This window comes from Scyliorhinus torazame, chromosome 15, assembly GCF_047496885.1.
Source record: "Scyliorhinus torazame isolate Kashiwa2021f chromosome 15, sScyTor2.1, whole genome shotgun sequence".
Taxonomy (NCBI): Eukaryota; Metazoa; Chordata; class Chondrichthyes; order Carcharhiniformes; family Scyliorhinidae; genus Scyliorhinus; species Scyliorhinus torazame.
In genome coordinates, this window is record NC_092721.1 from 176,077,903 (window position 1) to 176,093,357 (window position 15,455).

Here is a 15,455-nt window from a genome sequence, read left to right on the forward strand (position 1 = left end):
ATGAAATACATTAATTTCTGCGGATTTACTGCTGAAACCCTTACACTTGCCTTTCTTACCTCTAGACCCCACCATTCTGATCATCTCTGGCTGGTCTCCCACATTCTACCCTCGTAGACTCGAGGTCATCCAAAACTGTTGCAGTATTTTAACACGCAGCAAGTCCTATTCTCCTATCACTCGTGTTTGTTGACCTACATTGGCTCCTGGTCAAGCAATAGCTTAATTTTAAAATTCTCAGTGGTTTTCAAATCCCTCCATGGCCTCACTACTCTACTATCTCTGTGATCTCCTTCGGCCCTACAGCCTTCCAAGACAGTCATAGAATTTTTACAGCAAAAGAGGCCCATCGTGACCACGCTGACCATCAAGTGCCTAACTATTCTAATCCAATTTCTAGCACTTGGCCCATAGCCTTGTGTGCAACGGCATTTCAAGTGCTCAGCTAAATACTTCTTTCAGGCAGAGTTCCAGATTCTAACCACCTTCTGAGTGAAAAAGTTTTTCCTCACATCTATGTTCTATCTCCTCTAAACCTCTTGCCTGTTACCATAAATCTATGCCCCCTGGTCATTGACCCCCCCCCCACTAAGGGGAAAAGTACTGTCCTAACCACCCTATGTCCCTCATAATTTAAATACTTCAATCAAATATCCCCCCCCCCCCCGCCAGCCTTCTCTGCTCCACGCAAACAACCCTCGCCTATCCAGTCTCTCGATAGCTGAAATGATCCAGCCCAGGAAATATCCTGATGAGTCTCCTCTGCACCCTTTCCAGTACAATCATTCTTTCTCTAGTGTGGTGACCAGAACTATACACTGTACTTCAGCTGGGGCTAACCAGCCTTTTATACAGTTCCAGCATAATCGCACTGCTCTTATATTCAACACATGTTTAATAAAGGCAAGGATCCTATAGTCCTTCTTAACCACCTTATTGTCCTGCTGTCGAGAGATCTGTGAATCTGCGCACCAAGGTCCCTTTGATCTGCTGCACTTTCTTGGGTCTGTCCATTCATTAGATCTATTCCCCTGCTTTGTTAGTCCTCCAAAATGCATTACCTTACTCTTTTCATGGATGAGTTCCATTTGCCACTCTTCTGTTAGCAACCAGCCCTGTACTTGAAGTCGGGCGTCTTGTGCATTCACGATTCGATGCATGACCAAGGTTTGTGATATCCTCCCCTCATCTATTTGCCATTCTACCTTGTGCCTTCCCCCTTAAGACAGTTTCTAAAACATCGCTCTTTGACCAAAGATTTTGATTATCTGACCATCTCCTTATGTGACTTGGTGTCAAATTTTGTTTTATAATGTTCCGATAAAGTGCTTTGGGACATTTTATGTTAAATGTGATATACATTTTTGTCATTGAGTCATGTTCCCATAATTGGCTGAACTAACTTAACTATCAAGAGTGATCCCAGCCATTAATGATAATGCTTGTATTTCAGAAGAAACATTTTACCAGGGAAGACTACAGTTAATTTGTCCACTCCAAAAGATACATAATCGCTAAAGAAAAATAATTGCATTACATTTTCTCATCTTTCCCTATGCGATCATGTTATCCATAACAACAAGCAGTAGGAGTTGCCTGCTCTGCCATTCAATTAGATAATGGCTGATCTGAATATTGCATTAACTCCACTTTCTTGCATGCCTCTGCCATAACCCTCAACTCAGATGTCAACCAAAAGCCTGTAACTCAGCCTTGACTAATCAATTATCCAGCCTCCATTGCTTGCTGGGGAAGGGAATTCCAAACACTAACCACCCTTAGAGAAGAGATTACTTCTCATCTCAGTCTTAAAACGGGAGACTTTGTGAGCAAGTCATTTCAATGTGAAATTTCTTGATGCAGGCATGCAGCTTTTTATAACCAGCGAAAAGAATCATTCACTTGGAAAACGCAAGTAGATTCCCAGCCATTGCTTCAGCCCTCCAGCATACAACACAAGTGAGACTGATAAAACAATCCATAAATGTTAATAAGACACAAACACAAAATTCAGTTGTGTCAGGCAAGAATCTAAATCATTTATACAGCATCGGCGGGGTACACAAGACCAATTTATTCTCAGATGGGAAAGAAAGAATTTGCATCTATATAGAAACTTAGAAAATGGTTGTCAGGTTGCTGGACAAAAAACAAACAATGACGCTCTCCAACAAGAGAGAGCTTTGAAAAAGTCTCCCCATGACATACATTAGCATGACCGTTACATAATCCCCCAATAACTGACCAGAAACTTAACTAAACCAGCTACAAAGATACAGCGTCTACTGGACCAGATCAGAGCCTGAACATTCTGTACTGCATGGCTTACCTCTCGACTCTCTAAAGCTTCGCCATTACCTGTGAGACACAAGTCAGGAATCCCCTACATGGGCCGAAGGGCCTGTTCTGTGCTGTATTTTTCTATGTTCTATTTGTCGGAAGAGTGCAGCTGCAACAACACTCTAAAAGTTCAACATTCTGCAGAACAAAGCAGTCTGTTTGATTGGCAACACATCCTTCACACGAACGTCCACGCACTACAAACTGCAACTGTAACTAAGTGTTTACTTAGTTATACACCAAAACAACAATATATACTGAAGTGAGGTTTGAACCCACACCTGTTGATTCTGAGGCAAAAGTGCTAGCAAATGAGCCAATCTGATACTAAAAGGACAACATTCTAGCTAGCCACAAGTATATATATATTTCATTTCAGAGGCAAACTTAATAATTGCACATGCTGTGACATTTCAGAAATTACCATTTTCTTCCTGGAACAGGTCGAGGTGGCTTTCCACGACTGCCTTTTTGTTTTGGGGTTGTTTGTGCGCTATCTGGAGGAAGTTTTAATGTTTCAATGATAACTCGGGCCAGATAAATGCGACCCAGCAGGGTTAGTCTATCAACACTCAATTCGATAGCTTGCATCTCCTGTTCAGCTAGTGGAGGACCTTCTAGCACAGGGTAGGAGCTGTAGATAAGAAACATGAAAAACTATAAAACACGTGCAACTCATAAAAGCGAAGCCACTCTTATCTCTACAAAGAGCAGATTGCACTAGTGGGCTCAAGGGATAAAATGCATGATGTAATTCTGAGACATATTATTCAAGAGGTTACCAGGTACAATCCCTTGTGTGTGAGATAACTAGTTTCAACTGAGGTGGCCATGAGTGTACAATAAAACCCAGGAAGGAATGGGAAAGCCAGTATTCCCAGCACTAACGGACACAAAATAAACACTGGCTTGCAGATGAAGATTGACCAGTCGGTGCAGTTCCAATGGGTTACATAGTAATTGCTTTAGACAAGAGAAGACGTTCTGTGCACCTAGCAAACCTACCCGAGCATTCTCAGTGCATTTTCAATTCAAGTCAGCTCAATTCACCATCTTCTGAGGAGGATGAAAAAGCAGCAATATGTTGTTTTGTTCTTTGGGTGGGGGGGGGGGGGGGGGGGGGGATTTTAAATTCGGTTTTAGATAATATGTCAGCTCGCTGATAGTTTCCATAACAATTCAACATCTAGCATTAAAACATGTAAAATTAGAAATGCTGAGAAGCTATAGTACTAATCAGGTTTCCATAACCTGACTGATATGATTGGATTGGATTTGTTTATTGTCACGTGTACCGAGGTACAGTGAAAAGTATATTTCTGCAAGCAGCTCAACAGATCATTAAGTACATGAGAAGAAAAGGGAATAAAAGAAAATACATAATAGGGCAACACAAGGTATACAATGTAACTACATAAGCACCGGCATCAGATGAAGCATACAGGGTATAGTGTGAATGAGGTCAGTCCATAAGAGGGTCATTTAGGAGTCTGGTAACAGCGGGGAAGAAGCTATTTTTGAGTCTGTTCATGCATGTTCTCAGACTTCTGTATCTCCTGCCCAATGGAAGAAGTTGGAAGAGTGAGTAAGCCGGGTGACAGGAGTCTTTGATTATGCTGCCCGCTTTCCCCCAGCAGAGTGAAGTGCAGATGGACATCTACACCTGGGGGGCAGGTTCGTGTGATGGACTGGGCGGTGTTCACGACTCTCTGAAGTTTCTTACGGTTCTGGGCTGAGCAGTTGCCATACCAGGCTGTGATGCAGCCAGATAGGATGCTTTCTATGGTGCATCTGTAAAAGTTGGTAAGGGTTAACATGGACATGCCGAATTTCCTTAGTTTCCTGAGGAAGTATAGGCGCTGTTGTGCTTTCTTGGTGGTAGCGTCGACGTGGGTGGACCATGACAGATTTTTGGAGATGTGCACCCCTAAGAATTTGAAACTGCTAACCATCTCCACCTCGGCCCCGTTGATGCAGACAGGGGTGTGTACAGTACTTTGCTTCCTGAAGTCAATGACCAGCTCTTTAGTTTTGCTGGCATTGATGGGAGAGATTGTTGTCGCTGCACCACTCCACTAGGTTCTCCATCCCCCCCTTGTATTCTGACTCGTCGTTATTCGAGATCCGGCCCACTATGGTCGTATCGTCAAGCAACCTTGTAGATGAGTTGGAACAAAATTTTGCCACGCAGTTGTGTGTGTACAGGGAGTAGAGTAGGGGGCTAAGTATGCAGCCTTGCGGGATTTGACATGACAGAAGTCGTGCAATATAAATATGAATTCCAATATAAGGAAGACCAATATTGATACATCTGAAGTTTGCCAAGAAGCACTATTGCAGTTACAAAAATTCTCTCAATCTGTATTTGCTTTAAATCTAAATCAGGTGGGGTATTTTGCATTGCCATAATTGGTGATTTAGCTTACACAGAGTGCTACTCCAATAATGTGCAACTAATCGTTGTACATATAACCTTGCGTAGAATATGATGCTGCTCTAGTTGCTGACATGGAAGCCAGTCTTTTAGGCCAGCCTAATCAGCTGGCATTAGATACTTACAATTTTGGTGCATGAGCTCAGAATAAAAGGTTATTCAAGAGAACCAACACTTCCCTGCAAACAGAGAGAACTACCCTCGCCCACGCCACTACAAAAGTATTTCTAATAAGTATGAAAATGACAGCACTAGAGGTTTCCTTGCAGCATGTCTGTGATAAATCTAGCTTTTCAATGAAACCAATCTACCTCATTCCATTTCCTGATCTTTTTACCCATTTTTTATATCGTTAATTTTCAAATATTTTCCTCCGTTTAAGAAGGGTAGCAAGGATAATCCAGGGAACTACAGGCTGGTGAGCCTTACGTCAGTGGTTGGGAAATTACTGGAGAGAATTCTTCGAGACAGGATCTACTCCCATTTGGAAGCAAATGGGCGTATTAGTGAGAGGCAGCACGGTTTGTGAAGGGGAGGTTGTGTCTCACTAACTTGATACAGTTTTTCAAAGAGATCACAAAGATGATTGATGCAGGTAGGGCAATGGATGTTGTCTATATGGACTTCAGTAAGGCCTTTGACAAGGTCCCTCATGGTAGACGAGTACAAAAGGTGAAGTCACACGGGATCAGGGGTGAGCAGGCAAGGTGGATACAGAACTGGCTCGGTCAAAGAAGGCAGAGAGTAGCAATGGAAGGGTGCTTTTCTAATTGGAGGGCTGTGACTAGTGGTGTTCCACAGGGGTCAGTGCTGGGACCTTTGCGGTTTGTAGTATATATAAATGATTTGGAGGAAAATGTAACTGGTCTGATTAGTAAGTTTGCAGATGACACACAGGTTGGTGGAATTGCGGATAGCGATGAGGACTGTCAGGGGATACAGCAGGATTTAGATTGTTTGGTGACTTGGGCGGAGATATGGCAGATGGAGTTTAATCCGGACAAATGTGAGGTAATGCATTTTGGAAGGTCTAATGCAGGTAGGGAATATACAGTGAATGGTAGAACCCTCAAGAGTATTGAAAGTCAGAGAGATCTAGGTGTACAGGTCCACAGGTCACTGAAAGGGGCAACACAGGTGGAGAAGGTAGTCAAGAAGGCATACGGCATGCTTGCCTTCATTGGCCGGGCATTGAGTATAAAAATTGGCAAGTCATGCTGCAGCTGTATAGAACCTTAGTTGGGACATACTTGGAATATAGTGTTCAATTCTGGTCGCCACACTACCAGAAGGATGTGGAGGCTTTAGAGAGGGTGCAGAAGAGATTTACCAGAATGTTGCCTGGTATGGAGGGCATTAGCTATGAGGAGCGGTTGAATAAACTCGGTTTGTTGTCACTGGAACGACGGAGGTTGAGGGGCGACCTGATAGAGGTCTACAAAATTATGAGGGGCATAGACAGAGTGGATAGTCAGAGGCTTTTCCCCAGGGTAGAGGGGTCAATTACTATGGGGGTAAAGGTTTAAGGTGCGAGGGACAAGGTTTAGAGTAGATGTACGAGGCAAGTTTTTTTTACACAGCCTCGTACCAGCCTCCCCGAACAGGCGCCGGAATGTGGCGACTAGGGGCTTTTCACAGTAACTTCATTTGAAGCCTACTTGTGACAATAATCGATTTTCATTTCATTTTTCATTTCACAGAGGGGAGTGGGTGCCTGGAACTCGCTACCGGAGGTGGTGGTGGAAGCAGGGACGATAGTGACATTTAAGGAGCATCTTGACAAATACATGAATAGGATGGGAAGAGGGGGATAAGGACCCAGGAAGTGTAGAAGATTGTAGTTTAGTCGGGCAGCATGGTCGGCACGGGCTTGGAAGGCCGAAGGGCCTGTTCCTGTGCTGTACTTTTCTTTGTTCTTTGTTATTTATCCTGTCCCTTTTAAGCAAATATGGATAGGAGAATGAATTTTACTGAATTTTTAATCTTAAAATAATATGATAATGAATGGTTAAATGTCAAGGATAAGTTGGCAATCACATAAGAAAGGAACCTACTCTTTTTAAACATAGTGCTGACAGAACCATCTAAGCATAAGCAGTTCCGGTCATTGATTAAAACCAGAATCTAGCAACTACATTTCACATTATTGGGCAGCACGGTAGCACAGTGGTTAGCACTGTTGCTTCACTTCTCCAGAGTCCCAGATTCGGTTCTCGGCTTGGGTCACTGCCTGTGCGGAGTCTGCACATTCTCCCCATGTCTGCATGGGTTTCCACCGGGTGCTCCAGTCTCCTCCCACGGTCCAAAGATGTGCAGATTAGGTGGATTGGCCATGCTAAATTGCCCTTCATGTCCAAAAAAAGGTTAGCTGGGGTTACTGGATTACGGGGATGGGGTGGAAGTGTCGGCTTAAGTAGGGTGCTCTTTCCAAGGCGGGTGCAGACTTGATGGGCTGAATGGCCTCCTTCGGCACTGTAAATTCTATGATCCATGATCTATTAGTAAACTAGCCAGTTTCTGTACACTGGATACATACATAATGTTATATTCACTGACATTAAATATTTTGCTTTCTTGTTCATTAATTCATGGGATGTGGACATTGCTGGCTGGACCAGCATTTATTGCCAATCTCTAATTGTCTGGAGAAGGGGATGGTGAACTACCTTCTTGAACCACTGCAGTCCCTAAGGTGCTATTAGGGAGGGAGTTCTAGGATTTTGACCCAATTTGTAAATGAGAGAATACAGGGAACATGATGATTTTCACCAACGTTTTATTACTACATTAATTTTGTTTAATTATTTCAGACAAATCAGATAACAGGAATGCTGAGTTTAGGAGTTTGGGCTTATCTTAGTGGTACATTAGGGCATGACATAGTGTGCTACAGATGACTGCATGCGGGTTCAGAATGGCTCATATTCTTTAAAATAGTGTCTTACCCGATAGTCTTTACTGCCTCATTTTGAGTCAAGTCAATAATACTGCAATCTGATGCAAGGTGGGACAATCCTTGCTGGTTACGGATATCAGCTTTGTGGTGGGATTGTTGTCTCAGTTTTTTCTTTGAGATATCCAACTCTTCATCATCACTAGTAAATTCACTTCCACTACTTTCATACTTCTGCATAAAAAGAAATAATGGATAAGAAATCAAATTAAGATGTTTGAAGGATTGAATCAAGATTGCAGTAATTTACCCATTGATCACCTGGCATCAAAAGTCAGCTATTCCAAGTGTACAAAACTTACATAAAACGGACTGGGATACTTCGGGAATACTGGGAACATGATAATTTTCACGAATAGTTTAATACGGCATTAAGTTTATTCAGTATATTCAGACAAATCAGAACAGGAATGCTCGGTTTAGGAGTTTAGGCTAATGGTAGAGTACATTAGGGCATGTCATACTGTGCTGTAGATAGCTGCATGAGCTCAAAATGGCTCACATTCTTGGAATTATTAATGAAGTGCACATCAAAAATATCCGTTGAACCAGGCTCCTAATAATTTTGATGACTGCACTATTTCCATTTCACAATAAAAATTACACAATTATAATGCATATCAACATCTTAACATCTCCATACATACACCACAATTAGGTTTGTTATTACACGCCAAATCCATTCTCAGCAGCCAAAATATTGATGCCAGCTTGTTCCGAGACCAACTGAAAACATTTGATTTACAACTGGCAGCATATATGGAGATGCATCTAACATCTCACAGAAGTGAGTGCAGGTAATAGAGTGCTGGGGGCATATGTGCACAAATAGTTGAAAGTGGCAAGGCAGGTTGAGAAAGTAGTTAAAAAGGAACATGCGATCCTGGATTTTACAGAGGCATAAAGTGCAAAAGAAAGGAAGTTATGAGGAGCGTTTATAAAGCAGTGTTTCATAAGAACATAAGAACTAGGAGCAGGAGTAGGCCATCTGGCTCCTCGAGCCCGCTTCACCATTCAATGAGATCATGGCTGATCTTCTTTGGACTCAGCTCCACTTTCCGGCCCGAACACCATAACCCTTAATCTCTTTATTCTTCAAAAAACTATCTTTATCTCAAAAACATTTAATGAAGGAGGCTCAACTGCTTCACTGGGCAAGGAATTCCATAGATTCACAACCCTTTGGGTGAAGAAATGCCTCCTAAGCTCAGTCCTAAATCTACTTCCCCTTATTTTCAGGCTATGCCCCCTAGTTCTGCTTTCACCCGCCAGTGGAAACAACCTGCCCACATCTATCCTATCTATTCCCTTCATAATTTTATATGTTTCTATAAGATCCCCCCTCATCCTTCTAAATTCCAATGAGTACAGTCCCAGTCTACTCAACCTCTCCTTGTAATCCAACCCCTTCAGCTCTGGGATTAACCGAAGTGAATCTCCTCTGCACATCCTCCAGCGGCAGTGCATCCTTTCTCAGGCAAGGAGACCAAAACTGAACACAGTACTCCAGGTGCGGCCTCACTAACACCTTATACAATTGCAGCGCAACCTCCCTAGTCTTAAACTCTATCCCTCGAACAATGAAGGACAAACATCTGTTAACCAACTTTTTGCGACTCATGCACTAGCACACCCAGGTCTCTCTGCACAGCAGCATGTTTTAACATTTTATCATTTAAATAATAATCCCTTTTACTGTTATTCCTACCAAAATGGATAACCTCACATTTGTCAACATTGTATTTCATCTGCCAGACCCTAGCCCATACACTTAGCCTATCCGAATCCCTCTGCAGACTTCCAGTATCCTCTGCACTTTTTGCTTTACCACTTATCTTAGTGTCGTCTGCAAACTTGGACATATTGCCCTTGGTCCCCAACTCCAAATCATCTATGTAAATTGTGAACAATTGTGGGCCCAACACGGATCCTTGAGGGACACCACCAGCTACTGATTGCCAACCAGAGAAACACCCATTAATCCCCACTCTTTGCTTTCTATTAATTAACCAATCCTCTATCCATGCTACTACTTTCCCCTTAATGCCATGCAGCTTCATCTTATGCTGCAACCTTTTGTGTGGCACCGTGTCAAAAGCTTTCTGGAAATCCAGATAAACACATCCATTGGCTGCCCGTTATCTACCGCACTGGTAATGTCCTCACAAAATTAGTTAGGCACGACCTGCCCTTTATGAACCCATGCTGCCTCTGCCCAATGGGACAATTTCCATCCAGATGCCTCGCTATTTCTTCCTTGATGATAGATTTCCAGCATCTTCCCTACTACCGAAGTTAAGCTAACTGGCCTATAATTACCCGCTTTCTGCCTACCTCTTTTTTTTTTTTTTTTAAAACAGTGGTGTCACGTTTGCTAATTTCCAATCCGCCAGGACCACCCCAGAGTCTAGTGAATGTTGATAAATTATCACTAGTGCATTTGCAATTTCCCTAACCATCTCTTTTAGCACTCTGGGATGCATTCCATCAGGGCCAGGAGACTCGTCTACCTTTAGCCCCATTAGCTTGCCCATTACTACCTCCTTCGTGATAACAATCATCTCAAGGTCCTCACCTGGCATAGCCTCATTTCCATCAGTGACTGGCATGTTATTTGTGTCTTCCACTGTGAAGACCGACCCAAAAAACCTGTTCAGTGCCTCAGCCATTTCCTCATCTCCCATTGTTAAATCTCCCTTCTCATCCTCTAAAGGACCAATATTTACCTTAGCTACTCTTTTTTTGTTTTATATATTTGTAGAAACTTTTACTATCTGTTTTTATATTCTGAGCAAGTTTACTCTCAATATATCTTACTCTTCTTTATAGCTTTTTTAGTAGCTTTCTGTTGCCCCCTAAAGATTTCCCAGTCCTCTAGTCTCTCACTAATCTTTGCCACTTTGTATGTTTTTTCCTTCAATTTGATACTCTCCCTTATTTCCTTAGATATCCACGGTCGATTTCCCCTCTTTCTACCGTCCTTCCTTTTTGGGTATAAACCTTTGCTGAGCACTCTGAAAAATCACTTGGAAGGGTCTCCACTGTTCCTCAACTGTTTCATCAGAAAGTCTTTGCTCCCAGTCTACCGTAGCTAGTTCTTCTCTCATCCCATTGTAATCTCCTTTGTTTAAGCACAAAACACTAGTGCTTGATTTTATCTTCTCACCCTCCATCTGTATTTTAAATTCCACCATATCCTTCCGAGAGGATCCCTAACTATGAGATCATTAAACAATCCTGTCTCAGTACACAGGACCAGATCTAGGACCGCTTGTTTTCTCGTAGGTTCCATTACATACTATTCCAGGAAACTATCGCGGATACATTTTATAAACTCCTCTTCAAGGCTGCCTTGACCGACCTGGTTAAACCAATCAACATGTAGATTAAAATCCCCCATGATAACTGCTGTACCATTTCTACATGCATCAGTTATTTTTTTGTTTATTGCCTGCCCCACCATAAAGTTACTATTTGGTGGCCTATAGACTACTCCTATCAGCGACTTTTTCACCTTACTATTCCTGATTTCCACCCAAATGGATTCAACCTTACCCTCCATAGCACCAATGTCATCCTTAAATAACAGAGCTACACCCCACCTCCCCTACCATCCACTCTGTCCTTCCGATTAGTTTGATACCCGAGGATATTTAACTCCCAGTCGTGACCATCCTTTAACCATGTTTCAGTAATGGCCACTAAATCATAGTCATTCACGATGATTTGCGCCATCAACTCATTTACCTTATTCCAAATACTACGAGCATTCAGATAAAGTACACTTGTGTTGGCATTTATACCTCGGTTTTGAATCTTAACACCTTGATCAGTAACCTCGCCCAAGTTATTTTTCCTCTTAATTTATCTCCTCATTTTCCTTGTCGTTGAACCCATATCTTCATGTAACAACCTGCCTTGTCGCTTTCCATTTATGTTTTTACTTCCCGTTTTATTCCTTTTAGTATTACTGGGCCTAGTCACTGAGCTCCCCTCAGTCACTGTACCTTGTACTGCCGCCTTTTTTGATTTATGACTATGGCTTCTCTGCCTTACCCTTTCCCCCTTACGGCCTTTAGTTTCTGTCCCTGTTTTACTACCTTCCGACTTCCTGCATTGGTTCCCATCCCCTGCCACATCAGTTTAAACACTTCCAAACCGCTCTAGCAACTAGCCCTCCTCGGACATCAGTTCCGCCTGAACGGGAGTGGTGTCCAATTCTGCTCACCACATTTTTAAGAAAGGATGTGAACCTGTTTTAGATAGGGTGCAGAAAAAAAAGTATGAGACTAGTTCCAGAGATAAGGGACTTCAGTTAGATGAATAGATTGGAGAAGCTGGAAGAGCATTCTGTTCTTGTTTCAGATTCCAGTACCTGCAGTATGTTGCTTATTTTAGAATGAGTAGACATCAATTTAAGACAGTGTTTTTCAAAATGTTTTCCCCCGGGACCTACTTCTAACAACTGGCTAACCTTCGGGGCCCATGCTGGCCGACCTTCACGACCAATACCGGTTGACCTTCGCAGCTCAGGTCAGCCGATCTTCGCGACACACACGGGCCAACCTTCATGGCTCACCACTATTTCTTGCGTTTAATGGAACAGGTGAACCTGCTTGATCCTCACAAACTCACTTGCTTTGTCATTCAATGTAACATTTCTACTAAGGACTTCAGCTGACGATTTAAGTTCTTGCTGCATCCTTTGAAAAAAAAAAAAAAATCAATAAATTTTTCCTCGAACTCGCCATGCCTGGGCAGTTTTGAGGGCTTTAAACTTTCATTTACCAGTATCTCCCTGCATGTACCACACTTGGGTTTTGCATCCTGATTTTCACTGGCACAATTAAGAAAGCCACACCTCAATAAATGATTTTTAGGCTTTGTACCCGACTTCAATTTTTTCTTTGTTGGGTGTTCACCAGAAGCCCTCGTGCTCTGCATACTGCTCACGCCAGCCTGCTTTGTCCTTCCCTGGACTCTCCCGAGACGCTCTCTACAGCAGATTCAGTTTGTGACTCTGGCCCTCTCGACCTTATTACAAAATGGCCCATCTTCAGTTCTTCACACAGCCCTGTTGCTTGCTTGCTGGCAGCTACAAATGGAGGAATCTTCCTTCAGCTGTACAAAACTCTGGTGCGGCCGCATTTGGAATATTGCGTGCAATTCTGGTCGCCGCATTATAGGAAGGATATGGAGACATTGGAAAGGGTGCAGAGGAGATTTACCAGAATGTTGCCTGGTATGGAGGGAAGATTTTGTGAGGAAAGGCTGAGGGACTTGAGGCTGTTTTCGTTAGAGAGAAGGTTACAAGGTGACTTAATTGAGGCATACAAGATGATCAGAGGATTGGATAGGGTGGACAGTGAGAGCCTTTTCCCTCAGATGGTGATGTCTAGCACGAGGGGACATAGCTTTAAATTGAGGGGAGATAGATATAGGACAGATGTCAGAGGTAGGTTCTTTACTCAGAGAGTAGTAAGGGCTTGGAATGCCCTGCCTGCAACAGCAGTGGACTCGCCAACACGAAGGGCATTCAAATGGTCATTGGATAGACATATGGACGATAAGGGAATAGTGTAGATGGGCTTTAGAGTGGTTTCACAGGTCGGCGCAACATCGAGGGCCAAAGGGCCTGTACTGTGCTGTAATGTTCTATACAGGGTATATTCTGCGCTCTCTGACTTGCTCTATGCAACCACTTCTGATGGGAAGACTCCATTGTTTATATTTAAAGGCCAGTCATGCCAGCATTCTTAAAAGCCGATCGCGGCCGTTGGACACTTCTCCTGCGATCGGGACTGCCACGACAGATCGTTCTGCGACCCTCCCGACACCCACCCGCGGGTCGTGACCCCGAGTTTGAAAAACCCTGATTTAAGATGATGGTACGCAATGACTGGTGAGGATCTGAAATGTTCTGATGTAATCAGGGGTTTCAACACAGAATTGGATAAGAGAAAAAGATGGAACAGGGAGAGGAAAGGGCCGAGGATTAGGACTAGCTGAGTAACTCTTGCAGAGGGTTTGCATGGGCACGACAGGCTGAAGAGCCTTTTTCCATGCTGTAACCATGCTATGATACCAGAAGTACCAATAGTTCTGATAACTACTCGACTTACCTGAATTACGTTACTTCAGTTGGACCACTTGCTTACTTTCCCTGGTTTTTCTCCACTAACTTTGGAGAAACTAATTAAGAGTGTGCTGCCTGCAGAGGTCACAAGCTCTCAACAGCAATCCTTTTTTGCCAGCAACCATAACTATTTGTGCATAGTAACCCTTCCATTCATATAGTATCATAGTCCTCAGTTTTTAAGTCTTCCACTTCAGTCTGCTTTCCACCCTACAAGAAGGTGGCACAAGGACAGCAGCATAAAAATAGAAACCATCCATTTTTAAATATCTCAAACCATTTCATGGTACAGAATATTATTCATGGTTACTATTGACCACAGTCAAATAATAACATGCCGGCATCAGTTAGTGTGCAGTAATTCCTAGGATCTTCGGACTCTTATGACTCACAGGATCCTTGTAGAAGAGATGCTCCAAAAGGCTCTGATCATAATGAGGGTCATTCAGTTCGCTTTCATCTAAGACACTACTTCCTGCAGATGGAGACTCTGGAGGGGAACCCATGCCATCCCAATAATGTAGAGGGATAGAGTCAGTACTGTAGGCAAAAAGAGAGCAGATTAAAATGGTGTCATACAGTACAGTGTATATTAATATAAAGCAACTGTTTTTTGTGGAGAACTTTTAAAGTTGAAAACATTCCAACCACAAGCATCAAGCAAATAGCAGGAGAAAAAACGGACACCGAGTAAAAAGCTTGTCCAGAATTTTTTTAAGCACAAGATCATGAGAAATAGAATTAGTAGGCCATTTGGTCCCTTGAGCCTGCTCCATCATTATCAAGATCATAGTTGATCTGATTGCGGTCTTAACTCCATTTCTGTGCCTGCCCCATAACCCTCAACTCCCTTGTAGATCAAAGAACGCGTCCAGCCCGGCCTTAAAAAGTGAAGAGGACACTCAGTAGAGGGCATACTTCCACCACACTGTTAACTCAATGTGATTACAATTATGCAGTTCCTCCTCAAGGTTTTTCCCTTCCTTGTTGATTACAAAGCTGAAAAAAATTAATCCTTTAAAAAAAACTTCTAATTCACCGAGGAGGCTTCAGGCAAATCCACATCCAACAACCTGCTCTGAAAACTCTGCTCACATTTTGATAGCGGAGACAAATTCCACCACATCAGCTGAAAAAATCCACAACACATCCACAATCAACAGTATTCTAAATAAAACATTGTAAGCAAACCTGGCTACAATACAGTTAGTCCCTTCAACCAAGTAATTAATATAGATTGTAAATAGTGGAGGCCCCAGCACGGATCCTTGTAGCAATCCACTAGTTCCAGTTTGCCAAACTGAAATGCCATGTTTATCCCAACTGTTTCCTGTTAGTTAACCAATCCATGTAAATATATCACTTCCCACAGCATAAACTCTAATCTTGTGCTGCACCATTTATGTGGCATCTTATAAAATCTCTTTTGGAAACACTACATCTACTGGTAACCCCTTTATACATCCGGCTTGTTACATCTTTAAAGAACTCTATTAAACGCTCCTCAGTTTTTATTATGCTTCCAAGTTGCATGTCATCTGAAATTTCTAAGTTATGCATTGTGTTCACAATTCAAAGTCATTTATGTATAT

At 42.6% G+C, this 15,455-nt stretch overlaps 1 protein-coding gene across 2 annotated transcripts in view; it reads right to left on the reverse strand.

The window, feature by feature from the left end:
* The window catches only part of c2cd3 (C2 domain containing 3 centriole elongation regulator), a 191,107-nt gene that overhangs the window by 137,101 nt on the left and 38,551 nt on the right, over positions 1-15,455 (reverse strand). For both annotated transcript variants that reach the window (XM_072477143.1, XM_072477144.1), the window contains 3 exons: positions 14,256-14,403; positions 7,720-7,901; positions 2,765-2,974 (listed from right to left, as the gene is read on the reverse strand). In XM_072477143.1, coding sequence (XP_072333244.1) covers positions 2,765-2,974; positions 7,720-7,901; positions 14,256-14,403 — 540 coding nt within the window. The remainder of the gene's footprint in view (positions 1-2,764; positions 2,975-7,719; positions 7,902-14,255; positions 14,404-15,455) is intronic.